Source organism: Phalacrocorax carbo, chromosome 15 (genome assembly GCF_963921805.1).
Source record: "Phalacrocorax carbo chromosome 15, bPhaCar2.1, whole genome shotgun sequence".
Classification (NCBI taxonomy): domain Eukaryota; kingdom Metazoa; phylum Chordata; class Aves; order Suliformes; family Phalacrocoracidae; genus Phalacrocorax; species Phalacrocorax carbo.
In genome coordinates this window covers 7,651,031-7,665,896 of record NC_087527.1, presented here as the reverse complement: position 1 = coordinate 7,665,896, position 14,866 = coordinate 7,651,031, and the positions used below count along the sequence as shown (strand labels likewise).

The following is a 14,866-nucleotide window of genomic DNA, read 5'->3' as shown; positions in this document are numbered from 1 at the left end:
CACGTGTACTCATTTGCACGAACACATGGAAGATTGATGATGAAAACTGCTGTATATTCATTACTACAAGTCTTCTTGATCAGTAGTACTGAATTATTACTTTTTCAGGGTCAAATGACTGCCTGGTTCCTTCTGCTTAGCTGTCTCTAAGCTGCAGGGATTTTTCCCTGAATTTTTGGAGGAACATTTATTAAAGGAGTGGAGAACTTCTTCATACTGAAATTTAATTTCAAGGGACATACTTTTGCGGTGTTGTGTAATTTGTGCAAAAGATAAAAGGGCCCTATATATCTACAGAATGGATTTAAATAATGTCCATTAATTTGTCTTTAATTATGCTGCTTTTAATTTCCAGTATCCTCCACCATTGATTCCTCCCCGGGGAGAAGTAAATGCAGCAGACGCTTTTGATATCGGGTCATTTGATGAAGAGGACACTAAAGGCATTAAGGTATACAACTTTAAACGATAGCTGGAGAATGGCACTGTGACTGCTGTGCTTAACTTTTCATGTGTGCGTGCCATTCCTTTGCTGCAGGGGCTACTGGATGTGCAAGGAATTGCTTTCAAGTTTGGAAACTTAATCCATGCTGTTATGAAAGAGATTGGGCTGGTTGGCTGGTTTGTTGTTGCTTGCCAAGTCCTTATGTTTTATTTTTTAGATTGACTGACTGAAATCTACCTTCCTATCAAAAGTTTTACATGATAAAGCAAATATTTCAAATGGTCAGACAACTTTTGGGAATTCCTCAGATTTTCAAGAATACTTAATGGTTTGTAGTTTTATAAATTGTAATTTGTTTCTGGTAGCTTGGATGAATCGAACTAAACCTTATTTTAATAGTATTACCTCACGGTTAGAGAGTGCATTGGAAAACCCTTACAAATTACAAACTGTATATTAATGGTGGCAACTTTATCAGACAGTAAAGTGATGAAAGAAACTTTCAGATTCTGATATTATCCAAAATCTAATGAAAACAATGTAAAGAAAAAAAAAAAGAGAAGTTAAACCTGCTGGCCCATTTCTGACTTGCATGGAGGTGGTGTACCATGCCCTGCGTATTCATCCCTTCTTCTGAAGCCTCCCTGGTACTTCGAGACAAGAGGTGAATCAGTGCTTGGCTTGGGTCTGTCCTGTTTGTTATTTTTATCATAGATTTCTTCAGTAGATCAAACTTGATTCTTGTTATTACAGAAGTGAGTCAGGAGAGAAACTAATTGCTCTAAACTTTATAAGCAAAAAACCATGTTAAGTATTCACTGTGCCTAAAAAGGAACTTGTCTGTCAGTGTCACCTGCTGTAATTACAGAAGTTGGCACAGAAAAGATTTTATGTGTTTAAAGAGAAATGCAGAGAACCCAAAATATTCTTCATCCCAGAAAACTCCACATCTTCAGAGTCAGTGTTACTCTAACAGGATTCCAATTTCCTGCAGTTCTGGAATGCCGTAATTTGGAGGAACATTTTGCAAGGAGAAACCAGGTGGTCTTTTTATTTGTTGAGGGGATCAGATATTCTCAGCAAGGCCTGTAAATTGTATAGCCAGATTACTTCCATGTAGTCTTTGTTCAGGCTGCCTACAAGATAAATTTATTCTCAGTCGTGAGTCAGTGACGGATAACATGTACAGCTTTTTGCTCTGCACTTTCACTGGGACGTCACAGTCCTTTAGAAGGGACTGAATAATCCGTGCCTCTGAGTCAGCTGCAGTCAGAGCTTCCGTTAAGGTGTCAGGAGTCGTCTGTGCCTGTGAGGACTCCAGTTCTGAGTGCCTTGCTCTCCTCCGTTGCCCCTGTGGATTATATTTATACTGCAGAGTGTCCTGTGACACCGAGAAGAACACGTGTTCTTTGAGGTTACAAAGTGGAAAGCCAACAGTGGATGCCGTGGCTTTCCCCTATTCCTCAGATGCCGTAAGGAGTCCCTGTAAGCCACTTGCACAGAATTGCAGAGAGGTCTTCTGCCTTCAGATCCAGCGTCTATTTTCCTGCTGTGATATAGCTATGGATCTTTGAAAAGGAGGAGAATATCCATTCTGGGAGCGTCTGGCCTGGCTGCAGAAGGAGAGTCGAGCAAGGCTTTCCTGTCCTGCGCCTGCAAGTAGTGTGTGCTGCAGCAGTGGCTGGCGGCACTGGCTCTGCTCTGAGCAGCGGTGTGCATGTGTGCCCTTCTGTCAGGGTCTGCCTGCCCTGGCACTCCGCTGCAGCAAGGACTGGGCCCAGCCTGCCCTCTGCCAGCGCGGTCTGGTAGGCAAAGGATGCCTCCTTGTCTTGCTCTCCAAAAGAAAGGTCTAGTTTCTCTGCTGTTTGACAGAAACTGAAGGAACTGAGGAGTTGCTGTAGAGGGTTTAAACTCATCCCCACAGGAAAACTTTTAATAAAGTTATAGGGAAAACATTGATTGCTTTTTGTACTGCGTCAAAGTGCCTTGTGGCTAAACCCAGAATACGGCTGTGTCAAGAAACAAACAGTCCTTCCTGAAGATCTAGGAATTTTAGTTTCCCTCAGTATAACTCGATTCAAGTACTGTAGTTAAGGATTAGGGGAGAAAAGACTCTATATGGGAAAATCGAGGTCTGCAGCATGCACTGCTGAATTTTGAAGGTCAGTTATTAAGAATGTAAAATTAAACTGTGGAAACGTGGAAAGCATCATTTTGTAAATGGTATCTTTTCGCTTATTTATGGAATTTTTGTGCTGAGACAGTTTTTAACACAGACATTTTATTAACACCGATTGTGCAACGAAGTAAGGCTTTTAGAGCTATCAAACCAAACAAGTTTTGAACAAGTGGCCTGTTCTCTGTATAGAAATGAATATCTTTGCTTAAATTAGTATCTGTGTTTTCTCTTGTTTGCACCTGTTTGTTCTGGTAAGGTTAGAGTTCGATATATCTTTTAAAATAATACTGTTATATGGGTAACTATTAACTGTTGGGGATAGGAATAGTAAAAGTTACTAAAATGTTGGATTTTTATGTTGTTTTTCTCTTGCAAGTTGCTTGATAGTGACCAGGAATTATATAAGAACTTCCCTCTGGTAATATCGGAGCGTTGGCAGCAAGAAGTAGCAGAAACTGTTTATGATGCAGTAAATGCAGACACAGATAAAATTGAGGCCAGAAAAAGGGCTAAAAATAAGCAGCTTGGCCACGAGGAAGGTAATCTGTCAAATACACTTCTCTGCATCTTTTGCTGCTAGATAGTAGTTCATGTGTTTGAAGTTCCACACAACAGACTCTCATATTACTGTCATTCACCAGTAATTGTTAGAATTCATTTAGTCAGTATCATGTTTCTTAAGATGTTTCTTAATGTTTTGAAATGCTGTATGACATAATGTTTTGGAAAATCTTTTGTACTCTCTTCTAAAGATTATAATGTACAGCCTTTCATCGTTTTTGTTTATGGTGTATGCTCAGAAAAGAGTATGTGGGATTTGATTTCATGACAAAGAAGCCGGGAAAGAAAACAGGAGGTCCTTTACAGCAAACTTCACTTGTTTTGCGCAGGGATGTTGCATCAGAAACTCTGAACTTTGGATAGCAATATATATTATTTTTTAAATAGTTAGTAAGATACTTTTTTAAGAACCAAATTCTGTTCTCGGCTCCCCTGCAGCCGCATCAGGTCGTGCAATTAAGGCAGAATTGGCTCTGTGTGTGCCTGTGCACACAGAAGCACGACTGCAAGCCTGGTGAGAGCACATTGAGTCACATCGTGTTCAGGACTGTGTCCTTTCTCAACATAGCAGATTTGCAGAATGCTTTTGGACAGTACCTCGGTTTGCATACTAATGTTTCCTCTCATTATAGATTATGCACTTGGGAAGGATTGTATTATGCATGGATACATGCTGAAATTGGGGAACCCGTTCTTGACTCAGTGGCAGCGTCGTTACTTTTACCTCTTCCCAAACCGACTTGAATGGCGAGGAGAAGGAGAGTCACGGGTAAGTGAGGTTACTCCAGAGAGCAGCAGCTTCCAAGGGCATGAAAGGCAGGTAGATGTTGAGGGAAATCTGAGAACTCATGCTCAGGCATACCTCCCGTGGAAGTAAGAGTTCTGTCTGAGTAAATGGCCAGTAGAGTTGAGTAACTTACCTTGAGTGTTGCTGTGGTTAATGGGTAGCTGCACTGTGCTGAGGAAACAAAGTTGACTTGAGAAACCTGTTTACTTTGTTTTGTTATGTTTTTAAAGGAATTTCATAGTTCATGGTGTTGTTTTTCATTTAGGACCTCTGGACTATTTATACAAAAAAACATAAACTGGTAAGGTCATAAATGCTATAGCATTTTATTTCAAAGAAAATGCTATAGTAACTTTAGTTTAGTCCAGCTGTGATCATGTGCTAGGCAGATCATTTGTGTATTTAGTTAAGTAAGGTTTTGGAATTTCAAAACATTCTTCTCCTCTTACAGTCTATAGGGAAAGTTTTTCTGCAAACTGTTTATGTTTGCTTCTTTGTGAGTATTTAGTGCTTAAATATTCCCTTTCAGGTCTTTGAAATAGTAAGATTGCCTTCTTTTTTATAACAGCAGTAATACTTGGAAAATATATAAAATTATATGCAACTCTCTTGTGGGAAATTAACGAACATTTTGTTTGTAGACACACCTATTTGTAGATTCTTATTTCATGCTGTCATTACTGGCTTTCTTAGCTTATGTTTCGTTGTCTCTGTTGAAGCAACCAAGCTCCTTGCTAAATCTCTCTCTAACCTTATAATCTATCTTTAGTTCATGACCCAGTCTTCAGAAATCAAGAAATGTTTGTGTAATGACTGTTAATGTTTGTAACTTAATTTATATGGGTAGTCTGGAAAAATTAGATAGAAGCTTTATTTGGTGGGCAACAGGTTTTTTTCGAATCATCTCTCTGCTTTATTTTTGCAAATACTGCAGCAAAACCTACTGACAATGGAACAAATAGTATCTGTTGAAGAAACACAAATTAAAGATAAGAAATGCATCTTACTGAGAATTAAAGGAGGAAAACAGTTTGTCCTACAGTGTGAGGTGAGACACTTGTTTTTCAGTAACTGTTAATCAGATTGTTTTATATATGATAAAACAATTGAAAAGTTTCCGGGTCCTTCCATTATGCATTAACTAAGTGTACTTCACGAAGCAAAGCTGAACCTAAGCAAAACTGGGAAGTTTTTATCGCACTTGAATTTTGGAAGCAGGAAAGCTGCAGCTATGCCCATTTCTGTCATGGATTTCAGTGGTATTTGGGCCAAAAATTAGTTCGGTTTAATAAATAGCTAAAAACTTCAAAGCTTCTCAACCTACGTGGGCTTCGAAGGCCTTGTTGGCATGCGTCTCACCACAGTTAGTTCATGGTAGCTAATGCGTTTGTAAGGGAGGGAGTACACAAGTCCTCATGACATCTTGAGTGGCTGTAGTTGCCGCTTCCTCGCCTGGCTTCACCGGGGTGACGGGGAAGCAAAGGGCTGCACATTTTCAATATCCAAAGTTAACCCATTCCTTTGGAAAATTAAAATAAGTTGCTTAAAAGTGCTACCTAAGAGAGAAGACTCTATTGGCAGTTTACTATGAAGTGCCAAACTACTTCTGTATCTCTTTCAGAGTGACCCAGAATTTGTTCAGTGGAAAAAAGAGCTGACAGAAGCCTTTACTGAGGCACAGAGGTTGCTGCGTCGGGCTCCAAAGTTTCTCAATAAATCTCGCTCAACAGTTGTAGAGCTTTCAAAACCACCACTCAGCCACAGGAATAGCAATGGTCTGTAGGAGAAACAGAGAACTAAGTTCACTTAGGGAAAGCTACTTCGTGAACATGTTGAGTTCCACAGAATCCTTGTGAATTACTTTGTGCAATCCTGGACGCGGGATGTGCTTAGAAGAGGAAGAATTAGATGTTTACAGCGTGGGATAATGTCAGAACTCTCTGTCTAGAGGTTGTGAAGACTGCAACAATGGCAAGTGAATTCATGCTCCTAGCAGTGGTGGAAATAGAGGCTGCATATTGCTCCCATGCGTTCCCACACCCTGGCGGTGTCTAAAACGTGGTCCATTACCCTAGAACTACCGATGGAAGGAAGACGCTGTTTTCTCTGCAATACCCTTGTTTGGTGCGTGCCAAGCCTGGAGACTGGAATGGTTACTGCTGGCTGGGACACACTTGGGTGTGCAATACCGACAAACCCCTCAACTGTGGAAGGAGCTGCAGACTTGCCATGTTGGATAACCTTTAATCTGTCGTGTTGCCATGTTCTTTCCGACCATTACTGCTGACTTTATGATAACCTTTCTCCATACTGCTGATGATCAACAGTGTGACTCTTATGCACTTCAAAGTACTGAATTCTAACTGTCCTGTGGTTTAAGTGTTATTGCTACTTCATGGAAACATTGAACTCAAATTATTCACTTAGGTTGTTGTACTCACTAATAGTAGCTACCACCGTTTTGCTTCTTCTACGTATATGCAGTACTATAACTGACACAATAGAGTAATAATTGGTGAAGAGGAATTTATGGTAGCTTCATCTAGTGCTCTGTTGTATAAATTGACTATTTTAGCACAGTTTTTAAAGAGCAGATTCCTTTTGACAAGTTTACAGTGAACATAAAGACAGTTCTTTTCCATTTCAGGTCAACTGCACTTTTTAAAAATTAAAAAGAAATTATTCAAATCCAATGCATTCTAGTGCATGTACTGGGTTAAAATGTCTGGGTACCTCGGTACGTATTCTGGATCACTCTTCAGTTATGGGACTTGTGGATCCTTCTCTGTTGTACACAAAAACATTAAGCAAGTGTGTTCTCATAGCGTTAGATATCCCAGACTGTCACTGTAGCTCAGCTCAAGAGGTTCGTGCACACATCACATGGCTCGGCTTGCAAAAGGATTTTTAATTTTCTTTTCTAGAGAGTTCAAACTGTCCACATTGAAAACAGTCTGAGGATACTGAGGATGGAACTGACAAGACGAGCTGGTCAAATGCCAGATTTCTATTAATTCTACTTGAGACATCAGTTGTGTAATGTGGAAACTCTTGCTAAAGTAAAGATACAATCTCTTAACTGTTCAACAGCTTTAAGCGTCTGAAGTCAGCCTTTGCCTGGTTATTGTGATGTTTTGTAAGAGAGAGATAGGACAGGGTTTAATTTAAGCTTTTTTCTGATTCAGTAAAACCTGAGAGAACCTTTTCTGCCTAATTACAGTGGTACAACTCTCATGGTCCCTAAAGACAATGGGAATTGCATCTCTGTAAATGGGAACAGAAGTCACACCAACAGCTTACTCTGTCCACGTGGTGTGCACGGCTTGTCTAGCTTGTGTTGCTAACAGATAACCACGGAGTTCTAGACCTGTGTCCTTGTAGAAGAGTACAAATTGGCAAAAATAGGAGAATTATTCTGAAAGTATTTATCCTGAACACACTGATAATAAAATTGGATGTATTTGCTTCTAGAAGCGGGAGTGGCTTAACTCTGCATAGCATGTGCTTTCACACGTGTGCGAACTCTGTCTGATCATCTGGTGTAGCATAAAAGGAAAAATGCATTCTGGAAGATACCCCGTGTGAGTCAGGTGATATCTTTTAATGACTTTTTCCCCATTCGTTCCCATTTATTTTTCAAATTTGTCATTCTGACTGGTAAGTGATGTTTAGCATCAGCATCCTCTATAAGGAGCAGTTGTGGTATTTACCGAGATGTGGCACAGAAAGTGTCTAATCTAACTGTGCTGACTGTGCACTGGATGTTGTTAAGCGTTTCCTATAATACCATGCAAAGCTCTTATTCTTCGTCTTGATTTGGAAAACAACTTCCGATTGTGATAAAAACCGCTCATAGTTCTTGTGTAACTTGTTCATACTTTCCTAGTTGATTATCAGTTCCATTCTTCTCTTTTAGTTGTTTTCCATGGTTGCTTTTTACGCTAAATCCTTGTTGGCAGAGTGTTGTGGTTTCTGATGCAGCATACCGTAGATCCTAGAGGTCTTTTCCAACCTTAATGATTCTGTGATTCTGGACGCTGGTGTCTGTGAGGCGGGGAGGGACAGATCTGTGATGGGGAAATTGTGCCTCAAAGCCGTAGATTTTATATGAAATGAAGGCTGTGTATTGACTTACGGAAATATGCATATTTTGAAGCGTGACAGAATTGGGATGGCCCTAGAACGTGCTCGTTAGCGTGGTCCGTATTGCCTTGGCTGGGTACATGGCGATTTGAAACCAGCTGGCAGCTGAGCTGTGCCGTCGGTCAGCACCACTCACCAGTGTCTGATGGGGGTGGAATAGTAAAAGATTTGTTTTTCTTTAGTCAACTGATTTATCGACAATTTATAACAGCTTTATACTTGTGACTTACATACGACTGTGCTGTTAGAAGAGAAAGATACCATAACGAAAACCGTGTACGTGTGAGGGAAGTTGGGATCCCAGTAACAAGTGGGGTTCTGCCTGGAAGGGACTGGATCTTCTGGTGTGGAGGGAGAACTGGAATTCTACCCTTCAAGGCAAAATATTAGATACTGCTCCGAACTGATCGTTCCTGGTTTAGGTACCAAATTCTCTGAAGTTTTTTCTGGACAGTGATTCTTGATGGTGTTGTTTTACATGGGGATCTTCGGCTGTACGTGTAGAAAATCTGTTGAACACAGAGAACATAAGAGAACATAAGTGGTGTTGTCTTTTATGCATTTTGACCACGTTTGTAGGACTTTTTTTATGTTCAGGGAAATAAAAGAAATTAGAGCTTCAGGCATCAACAGAGCTGAGTGAATGATTAAACCCAGATTTTCAAACAAATTATCTGAAAGTCCTTTAAAAAATAATCAGCCGTGCTGAAGGTTTAAGCATGTACGGGAATTGTTTCTTATATTTCAAAATAGAGAATTACATGCCAGATAGAGCCATGTTAAACGCTCCCCTGACACATCCACATGCCTTTGGTGCTGCAGGGATTATTTTCTAATTATTCTTTGTCTCTGACGTACAAGCTGACAAATGCAGTAAAACTAGATCCTGGGAAGCGAGCGCGTGAGTGACGTGACTGTAGAAAGATGTGCGGTTTCTGCAGGAGCTGGGCTCGGGGGTCTCGCAGTGACTTCTAGGAGAGCTGCAGCCCTGTGCGGTGTGCTTCTCCTTTCCCTTTCCCTCTGAGGTAGGGTGGCATTTTTGATATGTGGGAGTTGCTCTAAATTAATGTCTTGTTTCAAGGTAGGGATACAGCAAATTCTTGCCAAAATCAGACCTTTATGAGTTGAAATTTAAGTGCAGGAGAAGCAAAGCACCGGTTAGTCCTGCTGCAAGCAGAGTGTGACTGAGGAACTGTTTGGAGCTGGGCACGAGCTTAGCCGGTGCCGTAAAGTGTTCCTGGACACGGTGTCAGCTGAGATGTCCCATCATTGCAGGTATAAATTAGGTAATTTTTGTTATCAAATTTATTTGATAATTATTTTGCAAATTCATGAAACAAAGGAACATTTACTAATTTTTTTAAAACCTTCATCTAACTGTAGGCTATCCAGTTTACTAAGTATAAAAGCTGCTTTATATTAGTTATGTTTGAGCTTTTATGTCTTGTCACCGGTCCAGCAAAGTCTACGGCTGCAGTCTCACGAGTCTCTAACCCAGGGCTGCTGGGAGATCAGCCCTGCTGGTGTAAATGCTGGAGCTGATCCAACTTGCATTGACATTCCCAATGTGTTACCCTCTGTTAGGCTTCACAAACAAAGACTCGGAGCATGCTAATAATAGTAGGATGCGTGGATGGGAAACCTGGCAGGTAGGGACAGTGCCGTGCTCGCTGTGCCAGCGTGACAGCACACAGCTCTAGGAGATATACCTCAGCTTAGTAGCATTCAAATTTTCCTTAATTTCAATAGCTCTCCTTTAGAAATGCAGCAGGAATTTCTTCTTCTCCCACTTCTGCAAGGGGAAAAAAGGGAAATAGGATCATTGGGTTGGCTTTGGTTTTATTATAAATGCAGGTGTTTGCAGTCCAGTGCATAGATAATAGGAAATGTTGTGTGTTTGGTGCTAAACCCAAACCTCTTTATCCGAGTTGTAATCCCGTACAAGTGGATGCTGTTGGTGTCCGTTAGAACTGCTCGGGGTGTCGATTTTGCGCATTTGAGGCCAACAGCAGCGTTGCCACGAGTAGGATCAAGCCCCCAATACGTGTGATGACTTGCACATTGACGTTTTGTAGGTTTACAGTCTCCAATGATAGTAAATTAGCTCATGAACAGTGAAATACCTGGAGCTCTGTGTGTTGCTCTTTTCCTGGCAGCTGATCAGTTTTAGGACTAGGTGGTTCTTCAGTATCACATCCATATCTACATCCTGCAGACATTCGCAGTCACACACTGGTTTCACTGTTCCCCACAGAGCAGATGGCAATGATACAGTTTAAATTAGCTCTGAAATGCTCACACTCTAAATATATATGGAGGAAGGACTATTTTGAAGTGTACAGTACAAAGTAAATAATTCTAGTTGTGTTGATTAATGTAAGGAATGAGTCAATTCTACAAATTAAAAAAATCTGAAAAGCGTATTTTGAAAAAGCATAGTATTAATTTTAATATTGTAAAAAAAAAAAGGAAAATATCTAAAATATACAGAGAACATATGTATATCCAAACGTCTGAGGAATTTCAAGATAATCTACTTTTGTTTTCGGTTGATTTCTATTCCATGGTGTACATATTCTGTGAATTGAACATTGGGTGTTTTAATACTATTGTTAAATTGTATTTTTATTTTGTGTTAAACTAATCATCACAGACTCAGCTTTATTTTGTTTATGTAAAGGTTGCTATGCTATGTAGGTATAAAACCAAGAATTCTATTTTAACAAAAAAGCATTTTATATTATTTATTAAATACATGTTTCTCCAACTTCTGACATTCCACGGAATTTCTGCTCCGTATATGTATAGAAATGGCAGTTCCTTTCAAGCGGGATCAGCCAGCTTTATTCTGTTTTTCATAATAAAGTTGAACTAGTTTCCCTCCGTCCAGCTTACCCTTCTGTTACGAGCGTAGTGACTTGCAGGCACTGTCAGGCCTGTCTCGAAGCGCAGTGGCTCGTGGATGCAGAAACATCTGAAAAACTCTTGCAAATAAAACCCTCAGTGTGGTGTTACTAAATCCGCTGTTCATTCCTCAGCATTACAGAGAGCAAGCTTGTATTCACATGAGTCTGTGCTGGGTTAACGAGAATTAATGACCTTAAACTGGGGCAAGGAATCGGCTTGATATTTGAAAAAGCTCCGATATTTGCAAAGCCCTTTAATTCTAAGGTTAATGAGTGAGTGGAAGGGAGAGCCCGGAGAGGCTGCGGGGACAGGTCTGCTCGGAGTGGTGCCTTACACCAGCCCGGTTCGGGATTAGGGCAAAGACTGGCATCGATGATTGCAAAAATGTAGGTACTGAAAGTGGTTTTTGCTGTTTCAGGGTGATTACTTGGTCCTTAAAAATAGGCTAGAGCCCAGGAAGGCGGGAGAGGTGTTCTGCAGAGCTGGGCAGCCAGGACTGTGCTCGCCACCCCCGCGCTGCGGCTGAGGAGGGGAGCAGGCACCCCCGGGACCCTGGCAGGGGCCGTCCCTGCGGGGGGTGTCGGGAAGGCGAGCCCGCGCACCCTGAGCTGAAACCACCTCACGAGCCAGCCCCTCGCTGCGAGTCGCCGCCGGGCAGGCTGGGCCAGGCGGGGAGCGGGGCTCAGCCGGGCTGCCGTCCTCCATCCATGGCGCGGGCCCGTGGGGCGGGCACGCTCTGCCTGCCAGCCGCGTTTGCTGGAGAGCTGCGGCAGCTGGGCACATCTGTAGATAACCAAACCAGACACCTCCTTCCCGAGCAAGGTACAGAAATAGCACGATACTCATCAGATAACTCATTTGCTAAAAATAGTTCCAGTTGCAATCATGGTCTCTGCAGTTTGAGGAATACTCATGGTATTAAAGCACGTGCTTTTAATTTCCACTGTGGTGGAGCCTGAAGTATGTGCTCTTCAGGGCTTAACTGAATGACATCTTGTGGGTGAAAAGTGGCTTTTGCCAGCTGTGCTGCTGAAGCCGCCTCTTGTTGAGACGCTTCCCGAAGCGGGTAGGGGGTGGCTGCCTTTCTCCTTGTAGTAGTTCTTGCCTTGTTTTCCATTTCCCCCTTCTCACGCCTGCCTGATGGTGCTTTCTTTCTGCGGCTGAGGAGTGAGCTGTAGTGTTGGGCTGTTTCTTGCGGTTTCTCAGCGTCACCCGCCAGAACTGTGCTGTGATTGGGGTAGTGCCGAGCCCAGCGCTGCAAACCTGACGTGTGCCCAAGCAGGGATTCCTTAGAAAAACTGGGGACAGGATCAGAAAGCTGGTTGTTCATCCAGGGTCAGGCTTTGTCCCGGTTTGTGTAACTCGCTGTGCTGCCAGACTGGAAAAGGAGACAGGCCAGGTGCAGCTGCGGGCTTGCCTGGCTCTGGGGCTGGGCAGAGGCTTTCCCGGCTGTAGCAGGCACCTTTTCCTTAAAAAGAGGGAGAGATCAGAGAGCAGGTGAGGTGGCAAATAAAAATTTGTCTGAAAAACAGAATAAAGCAGGAGCATCCTAGGAGAGGCGTTTTTACAAGCACTGTTTCAGTGATGACATTTGGTCCTTTAAAAAAAAAAAAAAAAGGAGCAGAATCACATGAATAGCTACTAGTGATTTAAAGAAATATATTGAAAGAGAACCTGTTTTCAATGTGTAATTTAATGGTAAGAAAAGCCAGTATCTGTAAATAACTTTAGATATTGTATCTATGAGAATCATTCTTTGTTTTATGTACTTGGCTCTTTTCATATTTATTGTGCAGAGGAGGGTGTGCCCCGTGCCGGTGTATGCTGCTGCACGTTCCAGTAGTACTTCTCACAGAGACTATCTTCAGAGTTTACAGTCCTCGGCGATTTGTGACTGATGTGCCACACTTAGTTAATTCCGCCATTATTTTTTTAAAGGATTATTTTGGCACAACTAAGCTGCTTCTGTGTGTTGGTCAGTACAACTGCTCTCATACAACGAGAATCCCAATAAAAACCGTCCTTTGCGTGTGTGCCGCTGCCTGGTTCTTTCGGTCTCGCCGGCCCCTTCCCGCGGGCTGCCGGCCGGGGCAGGCAGCTGCCTGCGGGGCGCTGCTGGGCGAGACCCTGCGCCCCATTGCCGCCGGCTGCTCCCTGCAGAGGTAAGTCCCTCGGCTCACCGGAGAAGCCGTTGCTGACGTGCACGGTGTTTGTCCGTGCTTTTTCCACGGGTGGCTGCTGGGCGATGCACCGGCTGCGTCCTGCGGATGGGACGGTGCCCTCTGCGGCGAGGAGGGCCCTGGGGGTGATCCTCAGCCTGGTGAGCCGGAGCAGCACAAAAACCGGCCCTGGCAGGGACTATGAGGTGTGTTAGGGGTGACGAACGGTGGCTCTCTGAAAGTGCAGGAGGGACCCCAATGCTTGGAGCCGAGGGGTGCCCCAGCAGCGAGCCCCGCACACCGCCAGGGTCACCCGAGGCTGCAGCACCGCTGGAGACCATGTGAAGGATTATCTGAAACCATGTGTCCTCATGCTGTTCCCGGCTGGAAATGGGGTATGTTTTAACTGGTGTTGGTGAGATGCCTGGGGCAACCCTTGGTCTTGTGTCAGGCAGCTACAGACTAATAGTCTTATTTCTTTTCTTATTAAGAGAGCGTTTCCAGCGCTTGGTGCTGATGCTGGGCACGTCTGTGGACCTCGTCAGGGGAGGTGTGGACAGCAGAGGGTAGGTTTCACCTTTGCAGCCGGGCTTGGCCTGATCCCGCATCCTGCACCCCTGGCTAAGTGTTGGATGCTGGTGGCGGCTGTGCTGGGGTGGGTGGGACACAGGTCCTGCCAGTCCCCGGAGGGTCCCTGCATGGTCACCTGATGGCCCCTCCTTGTGCTGTGTCACACAGAGCTCTGCGGGGCGTGAGGCTGGGGACGGCCATGCCAGCAGCCCCCAGGGCAGGCAGGGTCCCCCTGAACAGGCAGGTCTGCCTGCTCCCTCCCCACCTGCCCCGGCCGGGCTGCTGACCACACTGGTGTCAGCGCAGCAGGGACTTTTTCTTTCCACCCATGGGAGGCTATTTTGAGCGTTGCTCTCAGGTCCCTCCCCAGCTCAGCCCCCCCAGCTCAGGGCTGGGGGCTGGTGGGGGGAGTTGGGGTGCTCCGGGGAGCCCTGTGCCGGTGCTCCGACCCGCAGTCCCGGGGGCAGCCTAGGGTCCCCGCCTGCAGCAGCAGAGCACCCTGGGGTGGCTCACGTCAACTCACAGTGGTTCCCCCGCTTCTGTGGGGTGCAGCTGTGCACCGGGGAGGGCGTGGGTAACACATGCGTGCGCCGGGTGGTGCAGAGACCCGGGGACGCGAGGGCCCCGTGCTCCCACCGCCTCTCCCCGGCAGAGGCCCCGGTGCCACCGCCACGGGTATTTTTAGCAGTGACGTCTCACCTCAGCTGCCACCGCGGCAGGGGGGCAGCGGGGGGAGGCGCACGCCGCCCCGCTGCTGTCGCTCGCCCGCACGCCGCCTTCGCTCTCCGGCTCGCTGGGGTCCCGCACCGGCAGCAGAGCCCGGTGCCGGCGTGGGCCCTCAGCCCCCTGTGCCTGCAGACCCCCACCCAGGTATGGGCGCTCTGGGGGGGCCTTTGGGGTGGGGGATCAGGATCAGGGTCTGAATGGAGCTTTTTGGGTGTGTTGGCAGCTGTGGGCCCCTCGGTGGGGTGGGCTATTTTTAGGTAGGAATGGATGGTGATAGCGGCAGCCCTGGCTTCGGGGGCGGCTTCCAGCCACTGGTCTGTGCCGGGGAGAGGTGCCTGGGAGGGCTGCAATGGGAGCGGGGACAAGAACGGGACGGTGCTCCCAGCCCT

At 44.8% G+C, this 14,866-nt stretch overlaps 1 protein-coding gene across 3 annotated transcripts in view; it reads left to right on the top strand.

Annotated features, from left to right (window-relative positions):
• Nucleotides 1-13,055, top strand: part of GRK3 (G protein-coupled receptor kinase 3) — a 78,288-nt gene extending 65,233 nt beyond the window's left edge. For all 3 annotated transcript variants that reach the window (XM_064465892.1, XM_064465891.1, XM_064465893.1), the window contains 5 exons: nt 356-451; nt 3,001-3,163; nt 3,818-3,954; nt 4,907-5,020; nt 5,594-13,055. In XM_064465892.1, coding sequence (XP_064321962.1) covers nt 356-451; nt 3,001-3,163; nt 3,818-3,954; nt 4,907-5,020; nt 5,594-5,755 — 672 coding nt within the window. In that variant the 3' untranslated portion in view covers nt 5,756-13,055. The remainder of the gene's footprint in view (nt 1-355; nt 452-3,000; nt 3,164-3,817; nt 3,955-4,906; nt 5,021-5,593) is intronic.
• The last annotated feature ends 1,811 nt before the right edge of the window (nt 13,056-14,866 follow it).